At 39.5% G+C, this 17663-nt stretch overlaps 1 protein-coding gene across 1 annotated transcript in view; it reads left to right on the top strand.

The window, feature by feature from the left end:
- The window catches only part of Mroh8 (maestro heat like repeat family member 8), a 58541-nt gene that overhangs the window by 28155 nt on the left and 12723 nt on the right, over positions 1–17663 (top strand). The window contains exons 10-17 of the mRNA XM_027945082.2: positions 19–137; positions 1629–1781; positions 2385–2545; positions 6016–6151; positions 14241–14431; positions 15826–15963; positions 16244–16358; positions 16647–16787. Coding sequence (XP_027800883.2) covers positions 19–137; positions 1629–1781; positions 2385–2545; positions 6016–6151; positions 14241–14431; positions 15826–15963; positions 16244–16358; positions 16647–16787 — 1154 coding nt within the window. The remainder of the gene's footprint in view (positions 1–18; positions 138–1628; positions 1782–2384; positions 2546–6015; positions 6152–14240; positions 14432–15825; positions 15964–16243; positions 16359–16646; positions 16788–17663) is intronic.

Below are 17663 nucleotides of genomic sequence, written 5' to 3'. Positions count from 1 at the left end.
TTCATACTTTCTTCTTAGATGTTACTCATGACAAGAAAAACCACCAAAATTTGAGAAAAGCATTGAAAAGGTGTCGTGACTTCCTGGAGCTCTACAATATTAAACGGTTCTACCGTTATCCCTTCAAAATTGCCCAGGTAATCAGAATGGCAACTTGAAGTGTTGGCCAGGAAGAAGAGTGACCAGAAGTCTTGTTTCTTTGTACATGATTTCCATTTTACCATGTGAAATGGTAAAAATCACTTTGGAAAAAGTTCTGGTATTTTCTTATAAAACTAAACAAACCAGCTGCTTGGGGAACATGTTCTCTTAACATTCCATAGTTTGGAGAGGAGACTTCATGTTTCTAACTCTTACATACCTGTCCTCTTAGTTTAGTGGTGCAGGTCAACCTGTCAGTGAGGCCAGTATCACTGTTTTAAAGTAGGACAGAAGAGACTAGACACCCGATAAATTTTCAGGAAGCAGGTTTATTGACTGTGTTGCCTAAATTATTCTCTGGACCAAGATTTTAGAAATTCTTTGAACCTTTTATCCAGTGGGAAGGGTTTGGAGGATTTACATAAAAGCAATTTTTTTTTCTTTGAGTTCTCAGAAAGTGATTTTTGTTCCATCCTGTAGACCAGACAGTGGTTTCATAAGTTTATTTGTTTGTTTCTGCAAACCTGGCATTTACAAAAAGAGGAAACTACCAATCACAATGCTTTCTGTAGAAGTTTTTGCTTTTGTTTTTTGTTTTTCCTGGCATCCTGTGTAAAAAGCTTTCTGAGAAGAAAAGGAACCTATATGTAACAATATGGTGGGGGTTTCTGCTTAGTAAGGGTCTTCTGGGGGAGGGGTCTCTGGCCTGCTTCAGTTTGGATTTCTCTTAGGACTAGTTCTGCTTCCACATATTGCCAGCTGCTTGCACGTGTGAATCTTTGTCACACGAAGGAGCTGCAAGGGTGTGGTTGAGCCAGTGAATCACACACTTGTTAATTAATGCAGGTATTCATTATTGTAAGAACAAATATTTATGCATCCAATGTGCCTACCAGGTATGTTAGGAATTAGGGAAAAAGAAAACAGATTTTACTCATTTAGGGTCAAAGGTATCAGGTAATTTAATCTCTTGTGCATCCATTCCTCTTTTATACAATGGGGATCTGAAAAAGTTGGGATGACTCAGTTGCTGTGAGGGTTGAATGAAATACAGGGTGGAACATGCTTGGCTTATGGCCTGTCGCATAGTAGCTGGTTCCTTGTGTGATCAAGTGAAGGACTTTACATACTGTCCAGGCAATGAGAAGTTCAGTGTCTCCTGGTGGGGCATTTTAGTTGGCCTGGGACACTGTTAGCTGTCAGACCTTAGGGCTTTTCTTTAGTTCTGCTCCTAGGAAGTGTCACTTTCTGAGGATCTCCAAATAAAGCTGCTTTATAAAAGCCAGAGCAGTAAAAGTCCTGCACTGACACTAGCTGTAGACATTTGGGTCACATTTGGGTCATTTCTCATTTTTGTAAACAAGATGGAAGTAAACAGTCTGGTACATCTTTGTACATTTCTCTGATTGTTAACTTAGAATCCTGTCTTTGTTCATGGTCTGTCATACCATATTTACTGGAAGTTCATTTATCCTAAATCATTTCAGGTTTTTGAAGTTTTCCTCAATTCAGATGAACTCTGCCAGTTCGTAATGACCACATTGGATGGCCTCAAAAATCTGAGACATCCCTACACCCAGCAGGCAGCAGGAGAGTTGCTAATGACTTTGGTGAAAAATGCAGAGTCCCGATTTGAGAAGGTAAAAGTTCAGTGGTGTGAAACACCAGCAAAACCTCTCCACTTCCACAGCTTCAAGGTCTCTTCTGTGCCTGTTTAACTGCAAACAACTGCTGGTGAAGACAGGGTCAAAGCCTTAATCCATTTGCTTACAAATATACCTCCATTCATTAAGCATATTCTAAACAACACCTGTGTAAAAACTAGGTGGGGGAGCCCAGCACTATAATGCATGCCTGTAATCCCAGTGGCTCAGGAGGCTGAAGTAGGAGTATTATGAGTTCAAAGCCTCAGCAAAAGCTTTCTTGCAACATGTATCTTAGTTTTATTATGAAATCACTGAGAGAAAATTAGAAAAAAATAGATAAGCAAAAAGTAAAATTAATATCCAAGTAATATCCTATCACTCAGACACACTAATAACATTGTATATGCAGCCTTACAAATTCTTACATACAGATATACTTTAAATAGTTTTGATTTTAAATTTTTTCATAAAATGATTTTGTTTCAAAGTCACTTCCTAGCTACCTTTCAGAAATGGCCACAGTACCCCAGTAACCATCAGTATCCCACAAGGTTAAGGTCTCAGTGATATTAGTAATTTCTTGTTTTTTTTTTTCAGGTACCAGAAATTATGGGAATTATATGTGCCCGGCTATCCATAATCAGCCAGCCTAGAGTCCGACAACAAATCATAAGTACTGTGAGTTTGTTTATCTCCAGGCCCAAGTACACAGATATAGTACTTAGCCACCTTCTGTGTCATCCAATACCATATGACAGGTAACAGCACCCTGTACAGCCTCCACACTAAATTGGGGTATGTAGCATATCACTGAGTATTTTGAAACTGGGGTTGCCCTCAAAAATCTAAGGATTCTCTTGTAGAGAAGGTAAGATATAGACAGTTACCTGGGAGATAAATCAGACTATAATGCATAAATGTAAGATAATCAAAAAAAGCCAGAATGAAGAGCATTCTATAATTAGATTGGACTCTACAAAAACAAACAAAAAAGGTTAATGTCAAAGCTGGGTGTGGTGGTGTATGCTTGTAATCCTAGCAACTCAGGGGCTGAGGCAAAAGGATCACAAATTCAAAGCCACCTCAGTAACATAGTGAATCCCTAAGCAACTTAGTGAGACACTGTCTCAAAATAAAAAATAAAAAGGGCTGGGGATGTGGCTCAGTGGTTAAATGCCCCTGGGTTTGATCCCCTGTACTCCCCCCCCAAAAAAGTTAATGTCATGAAAGAAAAAAATGATAGAGGCACCATTCTAGATAAAAAGATACTAAAGCAACATAACCCAGTGTATTATATGACCTTGATTGGATCCTGGATCAAAAACAAAAGCCATAAAAGAAAATTTGGAGAAAATGTAAATAGGGCCTCTACACTAGATTAGTAAATTAATATAATTTACTTAGGTGTGAAATGATATTATGGTTAAGTGGAATTATGTGCTTTCTGTCAGAAGATAGAGTCTGAAATTATTGAGGGGTGAAAAATGATGTTGGCAATTCACTTGCAGAATGATTTCACCCCAAAATAAGTAAGTAAATAAATAGATACTTTAAAAGAAGGTATAAATATATACATAGAGAAAATTCAATTATAGAGATAAATAGACAAAATAGGCTTTTGAGCTGGACAGTTTTCTATTAGAGGCACCTGGCAGTTTCCAAAGATGCCTACAAGCAGGGAATCATGATCAGCTATTTGTTTTTGTTTGTTTGTTTGTTTGTTTGGCTTTTGCTTTTTTGTTGTTGTTCTTATAGTGCAGGGGATTCAACCCAGGGCCTGCACACTACCATGGAGCTCCCTCTTTTTTATTTTATTTTATTTATTTATTTGTTTGTTTGTTTGTTTATTTTTGGTGCTGGGGATTGAACCCAGGGCCTTATGCGTGTGAGGCAAGCACTCTAACAACTGAGCTATATCCCCAGACCTCTTTTTAATTTTTTTTTAGTCCTCCTTTTTCTCTTCCTTTTTTTTTTTTTTTTTTTTTTTGTATCAGGGATTGAACCCAGGGGCGTAACCTCTAAGCCACCTCCCCAACCCCTTTTATTTTTTATTTTGAGACAGGGTTTTGCTAAGATGCTTAGGGCCTCTCTAAGTTGCTGAGGCTGGCCTTGAACTTGTGATTCTCCTGCTTTAGCCTCCCAAGTGTCTGGGATTACAGGCATGCATCACTATACCCAGCTATCCCTCCATATTTTTAACAAATTCCCCAGATGATATTTTTTACACATTAACTTCTGTGAATCATTGGCTTAAAGACTGTGTTTTCTAATTTAGACGCACTCATAGCACTCTTAGAAATGTGCAGTGAACCAAAAGCATTTGAGAGCAATTCTTTCACAAGAAATAGTTTCTCAAAGCATTTTATTTAGTTCTTCAGTAATTCAGAGAAAATATCCCACTGTGAGTAAACAAAGGAATTTCTTAACATCTTCCCAGGATGAACATTCATATTCTACCATCTACTTATTTTCTCAGCCATGAGGCTTTTCATTATCCCCATTTCCTTTCTAGTCTTCCCTTCAGGAGTCTTTAGGACCTTCATGCTTTGTTATTCACAGAGTAGAATTACTAAAGTAGGGAGTGAAATGTTTAGATAGTTTCCAATGCTCTCAAGTTTTAAAGAGTCTCATGTAGATAGTTGGAAGAGCATACTTGAAAAAACCCTGTCTGTGGTACAAAAATGCCTAGATAGATTCTAAAAATAGGTGAAGAATGGATTGGGTCAAGGGGGCCTGTAGTTTAATGGAAGAGTGGGTTGCCTAGCATGTCCAAGGCCCTGGGTTTGATCCGTAGCACCAGAAAAAGGTGAAAAAAAAAAGTTTAAAAGCATGAGTAACTCCCTTTAAAAGCAAGAGTAATCTTCTCTCCCCCATCACTTGCACAATGTTTATATAACTCTCAGGCCCTATAATAATAATTTTTTTATAAGTTAAGGTCTCTGTATTGCCCAGGATGGCCATAGCTGTAATTTCAAATTGGAAATCTTTTTGAAAATTATTACATATTACTTTTCCTTAAGAAAAGATTTCTTCTGGGCTGGGGTTGTGGCTCAGTGGTAGTGCACTTGCCTAGCATGTATGAGGATCTGGGTTAGATTCTCAGCACCACATAAAATAAATAAATGAAATAAAGGTCCATCAACAGCTAAAAAATATTTAAAAAAAAAAGATTTCTGGGGCTAGGGTTGTGGCTCAGTGGTAGAGCACTCGCCTAGCATGTGCAAAGTGCTGGATTCGATCCTCAGCACCACATAAAAAAAATAAGAAGGTTCAGGAAAGTGGCTAAACTAAAAAAAATAATAATAAAATAAAAAAGATTTCTTCTAAGTAGGATCAAAGCTTTATTTTAGGGCTTGACCTTAGCCAATTTGAGGACCACAGACTATATTGAATAGATGTGCCTTTGAATACCTGGCATTGTGCTAGGTCCTTAGGGATCTCTAGAAGGGCGGACATAATCTCTTCCTTCAGATAGACACACACATAGAGAACTGATAATGGCACATGTGAGACTGAGGTAACCTCTAGAAAGGAGAAGAGTGTCATGGGGCCAGGCATGGCGGTGCACTCTGTAATCCCAGCAATTTGGAAGTCTGAGGCAAGATCACAAATTCAAGATCAGACTCAGCAACTTAGCAAGACCCTAAGCAACTTAGCAAGACCCTGTCTCAAGATTGTAAAAAATTTAAAAAAGGGCTGGGGATGTAGCACCCCTGGTTTCAATCTCTAGTACCAAACAAACAAAGGGTTATGGAAACTCTCATGAGAGACATGGTGAAGAAGTAGCAAAGATACACAGAAGAGGTGACACTGGAGCTGGACCTTGAAGGGGTGATGGGCAGAGGAGAACTTGGGGAAGGGTCTTCCGGTTTAAGAAAATGCTGTAAGCAAAGGTAGAGGTTTTCAAAGTCCACAATTTGTTTGGCGAAGGTGAATGGTGCAGGTGGCTAGAGCCCAGAGTATGTGATGGCGGGACATAGAGGTACTGAAAGTTAGGTGAGGACTAGTTTATGAATGGCCTTGAAGTCTGTGCCCAGGCAAAGGGAACTTGATTCAATCAAACCTTGGAAGTTACCTATTATGTACTCAGATTCCTTTGATGTACTGAGGAAGTAAGCAGAGAGGAAACCATCTTATAGATTGGATCCCAGAGACTCCAGAAAGGTGGTAGTCATAATAGGTCTGGGATAAGCCACTTTCCTGAACCTTCTTATTCTGGGGTTTCTAGGTATCTGACTGAGTTGTGGAGAACCCTGGAGGCAGAGCTGCCCAGCACAACCTGGATCCTGTGGAGACTCCTGAGGAAGCTGCAGAAATGCCATATGGTGCCCACCCAGGAGAAGATGGCCTATGTGGCTGTTGCTGTAAGTCACTGAGCTCTTCCCCACTAACTTCCGCCCACCAGGCTTCCCTCCAGGGTGACCAACCTCACTCAGAGAATGTTATTTTTAGTCCCTCTCACAGATGGTTTTTATCATCCATTTTATATCTACAGTGCCTCTACCCAGGTTGACATGGAGAGAGCTGGGAGAGTGTAGGAATCGGTATGGTTTAATATATTTAAAACATTCCTGCTTCAATCTTTTTTAAAAAATATTTATCTTTAAAAATATTTATCATTATAGTGAAAGAGTAATACAACTTTGTGAAAATTGTTAAATAATATGAAAGTGTATAAAATACAAAGCATGGGCTGGGGTATAGCTCAGTGATAGTGGTAGTACCTAGCATGAGTGAGGCCTTGGGTTCTGTCCCCAGCACCTCAATAAATAGATAGTTAGATGAAAAAGAAAGCAAAGGTCCCCTTGAGCAGCGGTTAACAAGGATTGATGGTAAATATTCTAGGCTCTTCAGACCACATAATAGTCTCTATAGTCTATATAGTCTCTGTCTTTTTTAAAATAATAATCCTTTTAAAAGTATAAAATCTTGAACCAGGTACTGTGGTATGCACTTGAAATCCTAGCTGCTCTGAAAGCTGAGGCAGGAGCCCGGGAATTCAAAGCAAAACTGGGGAGCCCAGGAATTCAAAGCAAAACTGGGGAGCCTAGGAGTTCTAAGCAAAACTGGGCTACATAGTGAAATCCTGTCTCAAAAATAAAAGGGGGGAGGCAGATAGTGCACTAATGCTTTATTATCCTAGGGACTCAAGAAGCTGAGACAGGAGGATTGCAAGTTCAAGATGAACCTCAGCAACTTAGAGAGGCCCTAAGGGACTCAGCAAGACCCTGTCTTAAAATAAAAAAATTTATAATGGGCTGGAGATGTGTGGTTAAGTGACCCTGGGTTAAATTTCTGGTTCCAAAAACAAAGGTAAAACTATTCTTGGCTCATGTCTGTGCCATTTCCCTAAAAATGAACTTTCTAGAACTATTTATACATATTTAAACATTTTATGTATATTTGATAAACTTTTTCCCCATTTTTTCCTTTAAATATATGTTACTTTTTAAAGTGTTTCATGTTCACAGCAAAATTGAGCAAAAAGTACAGAGTTCCCCAAAATCCCTGGCTTCTACACATGCATAGCTTCCCTTCTTTCAGCATATACTTTTTACTGCATTTCCTCCCCTACCAGTTTTTACCTTTCTCTGATCTAAATTATCATTATGACTTTTTGCTTTCATAATTCAACATTTGTAATCTGCTATTGTCTTTTCTTTTATTTTCTCTCTTCTTATGGACTTATGCCTTTTTAAAAATTCCTATATGTCATTTTAGTATAGTATTAGAAGTTATAATCAGTCAATAAAATTATATATATGTACATATATATTAATATGATCATATTACACACACTGTTTGATGACTTTTAAAAAAAATTTAACAATGTATGAACTACTCCTATCCTTTTCTGACTGGATAGCCATTTTTTCTTTTTTATTTTTTTTATTGGTGCATTATAGTTGTACATAATGATGGGATTTGTTGTCAGATATTTGAACATGATTATAAAATAACAATATAATTTGGCTGATATCATTCTCCAGTGTTTCCCCTTTCCTTCCCTTTCTCCCTTCCCCTGGTTCCCATCCTCTACTCTACAGATTAACTTTCATGAGACCCCCTTCCTTCCACCTTTCTTTTCCTTTTTCTTCTCTAGCTTCCACTAGAAAATGTATGACCCTTGACCTTTTGAGTATGGTTTATTTCACTTAACACGATGGTCTCTAGTTCCATCCGTTTTCCTGCAAATGTCATATTTTTATTTTTCTTTATGGATGAATAGATAAATGTCTGCTAAGTCCATTTGATTTCTAATATCTTTCAGGTCCAAAGAGTCTTTCCTGAGTTTATGTTTGAATAACCTATATATTGGTGAGAGATGTGTGTTGAAATGATTCAGTATTATTGTACTGGGATTTATCTGAGTTTTAATTTATGTAATTAGGTGCACCAATGTTTGGGGCATCAATATTTACTATCATTTTATCTTCTTGTTGGATTGTTCTCTTTATCAGTATGAAATGACCTTTGTCTCTCTGATTATTTTTGTTTGGAAGTCTGCTTTGTTTGATATGGGAGTAGCTACTCCTGCATGTTTTCTGGCCTCATTATTGCATGGTATATAAATTTCCATCCTTTTACTTTCAACTTGTGTGACTGCCTTTGCTTGTAAAGTGAGTCTCTTGCAAACAGCATATAGTTGGGTCTTGTTTTTCAATCCATTCTACCAGCCCTATGTCTTTTTTTTTTTTAATATTTTTTAGTTATCGGCGGACACAACATCTTTGTTTGTATGTGGTGCTGAGGATCGAACCCGGGCCGCACGCATGCCAGGCGAGCGCGCTACCGCTTGAGCCACATCCCCAGCCCCAGCCCTATGTCTTTTAATTGGAGAATTGAGACCGTGTATATTCATTATTATTATAGAGAGAGGTTTACTAATTCCTGTCACTTTAATTTATTTCTTTTCTTTTCTTTTTTTTTAGAGAGAGAGAGAGAAATTTTAATATTTATTTTTTAGTTTTCTGCGGACACAACATCTTTGTTTTGTATGTGGTGCTGAGGATCGAACCCGGGCAGCACGCATGCCAGGCGAGCGCGCGCTACCGCTTGAGCCACATCCCCAGCCCACTTTAATTTATTTCTAATATCTAATTTGGTCATGTTTCTCATTTGCTTAGCTACTCTTCAAATGAAATTTTTAAACTCTGGGATGTTTTCAATTTCTTCTGCATGGAGTACTCAAGTAGTGTTGGCTTATTAGTCATGAATTCTTTTAGTTTCTGCTTATCTTAGAAGGTTTTTATTTCCACTTCGATTTTTTAAAAATTTTTTTAAGTTGTTGATACCTTTATTTTATTTATACCTTTATTTTATTTATTTATATGTGGTACTGAGCATTGAACCCAGTGCTTCATGCATGCTAGGCAAGCGCTCTATTACTGAGCCACACCCCAGCCCCTCCACTTCGAATTCTGAAGGATAATTTTCCTGAATGTAGCAATCTTGGTTGACAGTTATTTTCTTTCCAAACTTGGAACACATCATTCCAAGCCCTCCTGGCTTTCAAAGTTTGTGCTGAGAAATTAGAAGTAGTTCTTATTGGCTTGCCTCAAAAATGGGACCTGATGTTTTTCTCTTGAGGCTTTTAAAATTCTATTCTTGTTCTGTATATTAGGCATTTTAATTATAGTGTGTCATGGAGAGGTTCTTTTTTATCTTCTCTGTTTGGATCCTCAGTGCTTCCTTTATCTGGATGTCCATCTCATTCTCAAGGTTGGAAATTTTTCTGTTATTATTTACCTGAAGAGGTTATCCATTTCATTAGCCTGTATCTTATGACCCTCTTCAATTCCAATGATTCTTTTTAAAAAAAATATTTATTTTTCAATTGTAGTTGTACCTTTATTTTATTTATTTGTTTATTTTTATGTGGTACTGAGGATCGGGCCCAGGGCCTCGCTTGTACTAGACAAGCACTGTTTCACTGAGCCACAACCCCAGCCCCTCCAATGATTCTTTTTTTTTTTTTAATATTTATTTTTAGATGTAATTGAACACATGTCTTTATTTTATTTATTTATTTTTATGTGGTGCTGAGGCTCGAACCCAGGGCCTTGCACGTGCTAGGCAAGCGCTCTACTGCTGAGCCACAACCCCAGCCCCCCTCCAATGATTCTTTTTTTTTTTTCCTCCAACGATTCTTAACTTTGGTTTCTTAATGTCCCAGAGTTCTTGCATATTCTGATCATGATTACATATTTTCTATTCTTTAATAATGTCTGAATGTTCAAGGCCAGCCACTTTGTCTTCAAGCTCCGAGATTCTCTTCTCAGTATGGTCTACTCTATTAGAGAGACTTTCAACTGAACATTCTGTTTATTGTGTCTTTCATTTCCAAAATTTGTTTGGCTCCTCTTCAATATTTCTAGCTCTTTATTTAATTTCTCATTTATTTCCTGTACTGATTTCCTTAATTCATTCAGTTGTTTTCCTGTGTCCTCTTGTAATTCATTGATCATTTTTATAATCATTCTTTTGAATTCTTTATCTGCTATTTCATCCACTTCAATATCTTTGGGTCAGTTGCTGGTGAATTATGAACTTTAGGAGATATAATGTCACCTTGTTTTTTAATTTTTTTCATATTTCTTGTATTCCTGTGTTGAGTTTTATGCGTCTGTTAGAATGGATTTCTCTTCCAGTCTATGCGTGGGACCCTTCATCGTAGGTGTGGTATCCACAACCTTTGATTTAATTCTGTCTGTTTTTGCTGTAGGAGTAGAGGTCCATTAGGGGACTTGGGGGCCCAGGTGCTACTTGAGGGCCCATTCCTACTTGGGGCGCAGTAGTTTTTTGTATTAAAGTATAGCTGAAGTTTGAGTGTGGCTAATTTATGTGTAGAGCAAGGTGCACTGTCTTTTGACTGAGTTTAGTTCAGCAGCAAAGTCTGTATCTTTTAAACTTGTAGTGTCCCGGTAACTTCCCAGCACCACACAGACTAAAGGGAAACAAACAATAGCAACAACCAATGCAGACAAATACAGCATTAAAATAAATACTTGGTACCTCTCTGACATCTACCACACTAATTACTACAAAATCAGGAATGGTGGAGTCAGCAGTTGCCAATAGTAAAAGTAATAAATAACCATGAACTAGATCTGGCATTAAAGTAAACAGCAGGTGCCAACCATATCATTTACGGCAGTATTTAATTGCAACAACCTGAATGTCAGATGGAGTTTTGCAACAACCTGAATGGTCAGATGGAGTTCTATAAACCAAATAGTTCTAAAAGATGGTTAAAAATACAGTTCCTTAAGAGAAAATAAAATGTGATAGGAAAGTATAAGAAAGTTTAGGATATTCAAAATGTGAACAGAGAGCCGGGCATGGTGGCGCATGCCTATAATTTTGGCGGCTAGGGAGACTAAGACAGGAGGATCACGAGTTCAAAGCCAGCCTCAGCAAAAGTGAGGTGCTAAGCAACTCAGTGAGTTGAAACACAAAATAGGGCTGGGCATGTGCCCCTGAGTTTAATCCCTAGTACCAAAAAAAAAAAAAAGAGAGAGAGAGAGAATGCAGAAGAGATGCAGCAAGTGATGATTATAAAGGAGGAGGAAAAAAATAACAAAAATGAAGTAAAAAGAGAGAGAAAGAGAGAACAAGAGAATTTGTTAGTGGGAGAAGAAAGAAGATAAAAACAAAAATAAACCAAAAACCCTAGCCTTCAAAAGACAAGGCAAAGAAAGATAACTAATGTAAAAAAAAATGAGGAAAAAAAGCAGCATATATGTGTATGTATATATGTCCATAAAACACTCAGCATAGCAAGAACACCCAGAAAAGATTCTTTTTTAAAAATATTTTTTAGTTTTCAATGGAGCTTTATTTATTGATATGTGGTGCTGAGAATCGAACCCAGTGCCTCACACATGCTAGGCAAGCGCTCTACCACTGAGCCACAATCCCAGCCCCCAGAAAAGATTCTTAATGAAATATTAAAGAATCATCTCCACTGAGGTGGTCAAAACCATCAACAAGAATGACTGGTCACGGCCTGTGCCCAACTATCTTTCTCTGTTTCTTCTTGGGCTATGTGCCGAGAAAGAAAGAATAAGGGCTGGGGGGTTGTTAACCTCTTCCTCTTTTTGTGTTGCTCACCAAGCTGCCAGTTGGATTGGCCTAAAACTGAAGCTCTCAGCTTCCCTTCTCACCAGGATAAGGTAGGAGTTGATTGGAGTTTTGTCTGCACAGACTAGATCCATGCACTCCCAGGGCAGGGCTGCTGCTCAGTTCTTTGAGGGAAGTTCTGGTGACTGGGGCTAATCAAGCCCTAAGAGCTTTGTTGGGTGGTATCTGCTCTGGAGAGATTAGATGAATACACCCCTAGGGCCAGGCAGAGGCCTATCTCCGCAGGGAGTCAGGATCTTGGCAACCTCCCAAGAATTCTACTTGTGGAGCAAGGAAACCAGTCTTCTATCAGCTTTGCTGCTGCTGAGTGTTTACCCACCTGTTCACCCAACCCTCTTCAGCTGGTTATGTGAGCTGCCAGACTCACAGGGAAAGAAGTTCAACTCCCCTTCGTTTTCTGACTTGGATCCACCTAGGTACAGTCTTCTTTGAGCCTCTTTCACTCATGTTCTGCTGTACACACCCTAGACCACACTGTATGCTCTTGCTGGGGCAGTATGACAATACTTGCTGTAATCTCCTGGGCTCCCACAGCAGCAAGCTGAAGTGTGGCCTCCTCGGGATGACTTCTGCTTCAGCTCTCTGCTTGCCAGTTGAGAAATACAGATTACCTGTCAAACACCAGTTCACTGTGCAACCTCTGGATCAGCTAAGTTCAAGCTGCTTTTCTTTTTCCATACCAGGTCTGTGCTTTGTGTTTCTGTCTGTTATCCCTCCCCTCCGTGGGGAACCAGTGTACTACTGCTACTGCTGCTGCTGCCACAGCCAACTTGGCTCCAATGTACTCTTTCTGGTTCTTTGTTCAAGACACCCGAATTTCTGAGTCTCTAAGACACTATGACTGTCCAATATTGAATTTTAGTGACATCTCTCTTTCACCAACCTTGCTGAGCAACTGTACTCCTGCCGCTTGTGTCCCAAGCCATGGAGCAATAGGAAATGCAGCCTTCCTCTAATTCGCCATCTTGAATCTCCTGGATAGCTATTTGTTTTTAAATAACTTTTTGTAAGATAGATTTTAAAAGGTATAGAATCTTCTCATTGTTGTTTTTTGTGAAAAAAAAAAATTTTTTTTGAGATGTGGTCTCATTATGTTGCCTGGAAAGCCCTGATCTTCCTGCTCCAACCTCTTGAGTGCTGGGACTGTAGGCACAAGCCTAGCTCAAAATCATTCTTAATTATCAAATTATTAGTGAACATTTTGATAATTTTCACACTTTTGCCATTAAAACAATGCTACAGAAAACTTAATTGTGTGCACATAAGTAATGTCATATATATTCAATATTTTTTTAAGAGAGAGAGAGAGAGAACTTTTAATATTTATTTTTTAGTTTTCGGCGGACACAACATCCTTGTTTGTATGTGGTGCTGAGGTTCGAACCCGGGCCACAGGCATGCCAGGCGAGCACACTACCGCTTGAGCCAAATCCCCAGCCCTCAATATTTTCTTAAGATGAAGGCCAGTAGAGGGGAATTCTAGGTCAAAGGTGGGCATGGAGCTGCTACCTGTATTCCTAGCTGGTCCTCCCGAGCACTGTCCTTCCTCCAGGTGGCATGAGGATGCCTGTTTCACCTCGCACCACACTGAGCATTGCCAGTCTTGTCGTTGTTTTCTCACTGTTAGGTGAGAAAGGAACATGTTTTAATAATTTTGTTTTTGGCAGGTTAAATGTATGTTTTTAAATGGCTGTTTTTACTTCATTTGTGACTTGTCTGTTCATGTCCTAGACACCAGTGCTTCTCAGAATTAATATGACACAAACCACAGTCACCAGGGATTTTATGAAAAATAGATACAGAGGGTCTTGGGTGGGGCCTGAGAGTCTCCATGTCTAATCAGCTCCCAGGTGATGCTCCGTGGCCTGGACATTGAGTAACAAGCCTGTGTAGTTTTTCTTACTGGAAAGAGCATTTTATATATTAATAACACATTGAAATCAATACTTTCTTGGGCTATTTGTCATCTAGCCTTATGATAAATTTTGCCCTGGTTTTTCATCTGTATGTAATCAAATATGGGAATTGTTTCCTTCATACTTCTGGATTTCAAGTCTCTTTACTCCCTGGCTACTTTGAATGACCCCTTTCCTCACTGCCATGTCCGTACACTGATACCGCTACCAGGAGGATGGTAGGTCCAGAAACCATATTCTGTAGAAAGAGGGATGTCACGAAAATTCAATATTGGACAGTCGTAGGGTCTTAGAAACTCAGAAATTCGGGACTCTTGAACAAACAGAAACAAAGCAAAAACGAGGAGTGGGGCTTGCAGGTGCTCAGCTCTGCTCTGTGCCTTTTTTACCACAGGCAACGTGTGCCCTTTATGAGGTGTTCATGGGAAACAGGCTTCGAGCAGCTATGCTCCGACTCTTTCCTCAGCTTCTCATGACACTGCTCATCCAGATCCACCACAGCATCGGCCTCACCATGTCTGATGTCAACATCCCAAGTGGCCTGTACTCAGAACAGGAAGTGTCGACAGAGGTCACACCTTTGTGGTACAGTCCATTATAATTTCATTATCAAGCACTGGGTGCTGTGGTGGACATGAGGATAGCCAAGATGTGGTCCCAACTGTGAGGGAGCAAACAGCAGCCATCATGAGACAGGGATGAAGTGCCCAGGAGCTGTTCTGGGCGTTCATTGGTTGTCCTTAGTTTTCCTGGAACCAGGGTACTTTTGGTTATGTGAGTCCACATGCCCTTAAAAATTGTAGCCTTTTGCTGATAAATCGAGTAGAAACAGAGACAAACAAAACAGCTTGAACTTACCTCCAAACCTGTACTGACCCAGTGAAACAACTCCTTGTTTCTGCTTTATTGCATAGAGAGATAGTTTTAGTTCCCCTTTAGGGTCTCAGTAGAGATTTCTTAGTGTTGCTGTGGGACATGAATTTCTTTCAGAGAATGTGCCATAATGTGAAATCTGTAAGATCACTTAGTCAGTTGATCCAAGTTCTTGTTCTCATTCATCCATTTAACCCAGAGCAACTCCACTGTTCTCTGCCTCAGCTTCCTTGTCTGTATGTGGTGTCGGGCAAAGTGGTCTCTCTGAGGACCCTTCCAGCTTTGAGATTCTCTGATGCCCAGTCCAGGATACCAGTTCAATGAGTAGTTTTTGTTGTGTTTTGTTTTGTTTAAGCAGTGAGGATAAATGTTATGGGGTATAAATTTTATCTCAATAAAGATTTTTTTAAATATTTAATTTTTATTTGTAGTTGGACACAATACCTTTATTTTTATTTATTTTTATGTGGTGCTGAGGATCGAATCCAGGGCCTTGCACATGCTAGGCAAGCACTCTACCGTTGAGCCACAACCCCAGCCCATCAATAAAGATTTTTTTAGCACCCCAGATCATTTGTTTTATCATAGATTTCCTTCCAAACTCCTGGGGAAACAAAATCTACTTAGATTTCTTTTTCGTTTTCTTTTGTGGTGCTAGGGATTGAACCCAGGGCCTTGTGCATGTGAAGCAAGCACTCTACCAATTGAGCTATATCCCCAGCCCTAGTTAGATTTCTTTATGCAAGAATTGTCTTTTGGTTTATCTAGTTTTTCTTCTATTTTTATTGGTACATTATAATTATACATAATAGTGGGGTTTGTTATAACACATTTATACATGCAGATAACATGATTTGGTCAACTTCATTCCTTAGTATCTCCCCTCTTTCTCCCATCCTCCCTTCCCCTGGGCCTCTTCCTCTACTCCAGAGAATTTGTTTGAAGCCCTTTCAAGTTGTTAGAGAATTGAGTCTTTGGGCAATCTAGCAGAGGGAGAAGTAGGGTCCAGCAACTCTGCAGGCATGGCCCTCCCCAGTGAGAACAGAGTGACTGTGTGCTTACAGATTGGCAGGACCTGTTCTAGTCACTGTTTTTGTTTGACTTAGCTTTGCCATTCAGGCTACAAAGTCTCTCCTCCTCAGAACATTGTGCTGGCAGGAATTCCACATCATGGAAAAGAATAAAGGATGGACTCTTCTGGAAGAAAAAGATCGCCATCTTCAGGGAATATCACTGCTTGCCAAGTACGGCTCCCTTGGGGTGCGCACACACCCTCCTGCTCTAAGTCAGCATTGCTTTAGTTGTTGTATTCCCTTTAGTTTCCACAGTAACTAAGGCTGGACAACCTGCTCATAAGTCTAGGCAATGTCTAGACTGTCAGGCATATTTTTCAGAAATCCTGGTCCTGCCATAGCCTCCTGTATACCTTAGCTGGGCAACAAGTCCAGGGGGCCCCGCTCTGAGAAAATGCCCTTGGTGTGGGAGCATGTCGGAGGGTCATCCTGTTGGTGTTGTGTTTTGCAGTGCATTGCTGGAAAGAAACCAACTCCTCGCACATAAAGTCATGTACCTGTTAGTGCCTTTTCTAAACCGAGGGAATGATAAGCATAAACTCACATCTGCAGGCTTTTTTGTGGAGGTAAGTCTCATTCCCTGGTGCTGAGTTCAGGAAGCTATAAAGCAGCAATGCCTGCCTTCCTAGGCTACACCCAAATTTTTCAGATTCAAGCCTATTGAAATGGGTCCCTGCACTTTAATTATTGGGTAAACCTTATATATCTGCAACATAAGCATCACCCTATAGTGTGTGTGCTGTATCGTAGAGATTTCAAAGTAAAACATATATTTTGGAGTTGGTGGGAAGGTAGCTTATTTTATAAAAAAGGCTTCAAGGTCATTTATTTGGCTGATTTTGGGGTTCTTTCAGCTTCTCCAGAGTCCTGTGGCCAGGAGACTGCCTAGTAAATATTCTACAGCCCGCTTGAAGGACTGGCTGAATCATGAAAATGAGGCCTTTAGAATTCTTGCCTTGAGGGGACTGTGCAATCTCATCAGACACCAGGAGATGGTAGGAAGACCCCAGATCGCTGATTATTAAGTCATAAATAGAATACCCCCAAAGAGATACCCAAAGAACTGAAAACAACTTAAGAAGAAACTTGGGAAGCCTTGGGACAGGAGCAGGTGGAGAAGATCCTTCCCCTAGCACAACCTTTTTTACATTTGAATTTTATACCTAGGAAATAGTCTAGTACTTACTATTAGAAAAGCAGCTAAATATCTTAAAGGCCAAGTCACATATATTGATAATATGTGAAACCTGCAGTTTGTGTGGAGTTATACTCATTATTATCACACCATAGACAATATTCACATGGCCCTTATGCCTTGTACCATGTTGCGCAGTGAAATAACTTGGGATAGGCCTTTGATCTACTGCCAAGATGCCTGTCATCTAAGACAGATCACTGACATTCCTGTTGGAAGAGATCTCATTTTCCATAGGCCTCACTAGAAAACTAGGCCTCGCTCGGAAGAGTTGACTAACTCAGGAGGCTTTAATTTTGTCTCCCGAGTTCTATTCTTTTATTTAAAAGCATATGTATATATCTAAAGCAAAAATGTCAGTGGTTAATAATGCTTATTTTGGTTGATTAGATGCATTAGTATTTATTTTTTTATTCTACTTATTTTTTAAATATATATGTTTTAAAATTGAGACTGCTTCCTTTTAAGAATTTCAAAAAAGTAGACTCTAAATTAAGAATGGGAAGATCCTCAATAAATTCTGCTGAATTCCTGCCAAGGAATCTTTCAGACTGTTTGGAGACCTTCTGCACCGTGCCCTGAGCTAACATTCCACTTTCTCTCAGTGTTGGGAGAGCTCTCAACAGGCCAGGGCCATGACTCTGGACCTCCCTCACCTAGTCCTACTTCTGTCCTG

This window comes from Marmota flaviventris, chromosome 2, assembly GCF_047511675.1.
Source record: "Marmota flaviventris isolate mMarFla1 chromosome 2, mMarFla1.hap1, whole genome shotgun sequence".
Taxonomy (NCBI): Eukaryota; Metazoa; Chordata; class Mammalia; order Rodentia; family Sciuridae; genus Marmota; species Marmota flaviventris.
The sequence above is the reverse complement of the archived record's forward strand: the minus strand, read 5'-3'. Positions and strand labels throughout refer to the sequence as shown.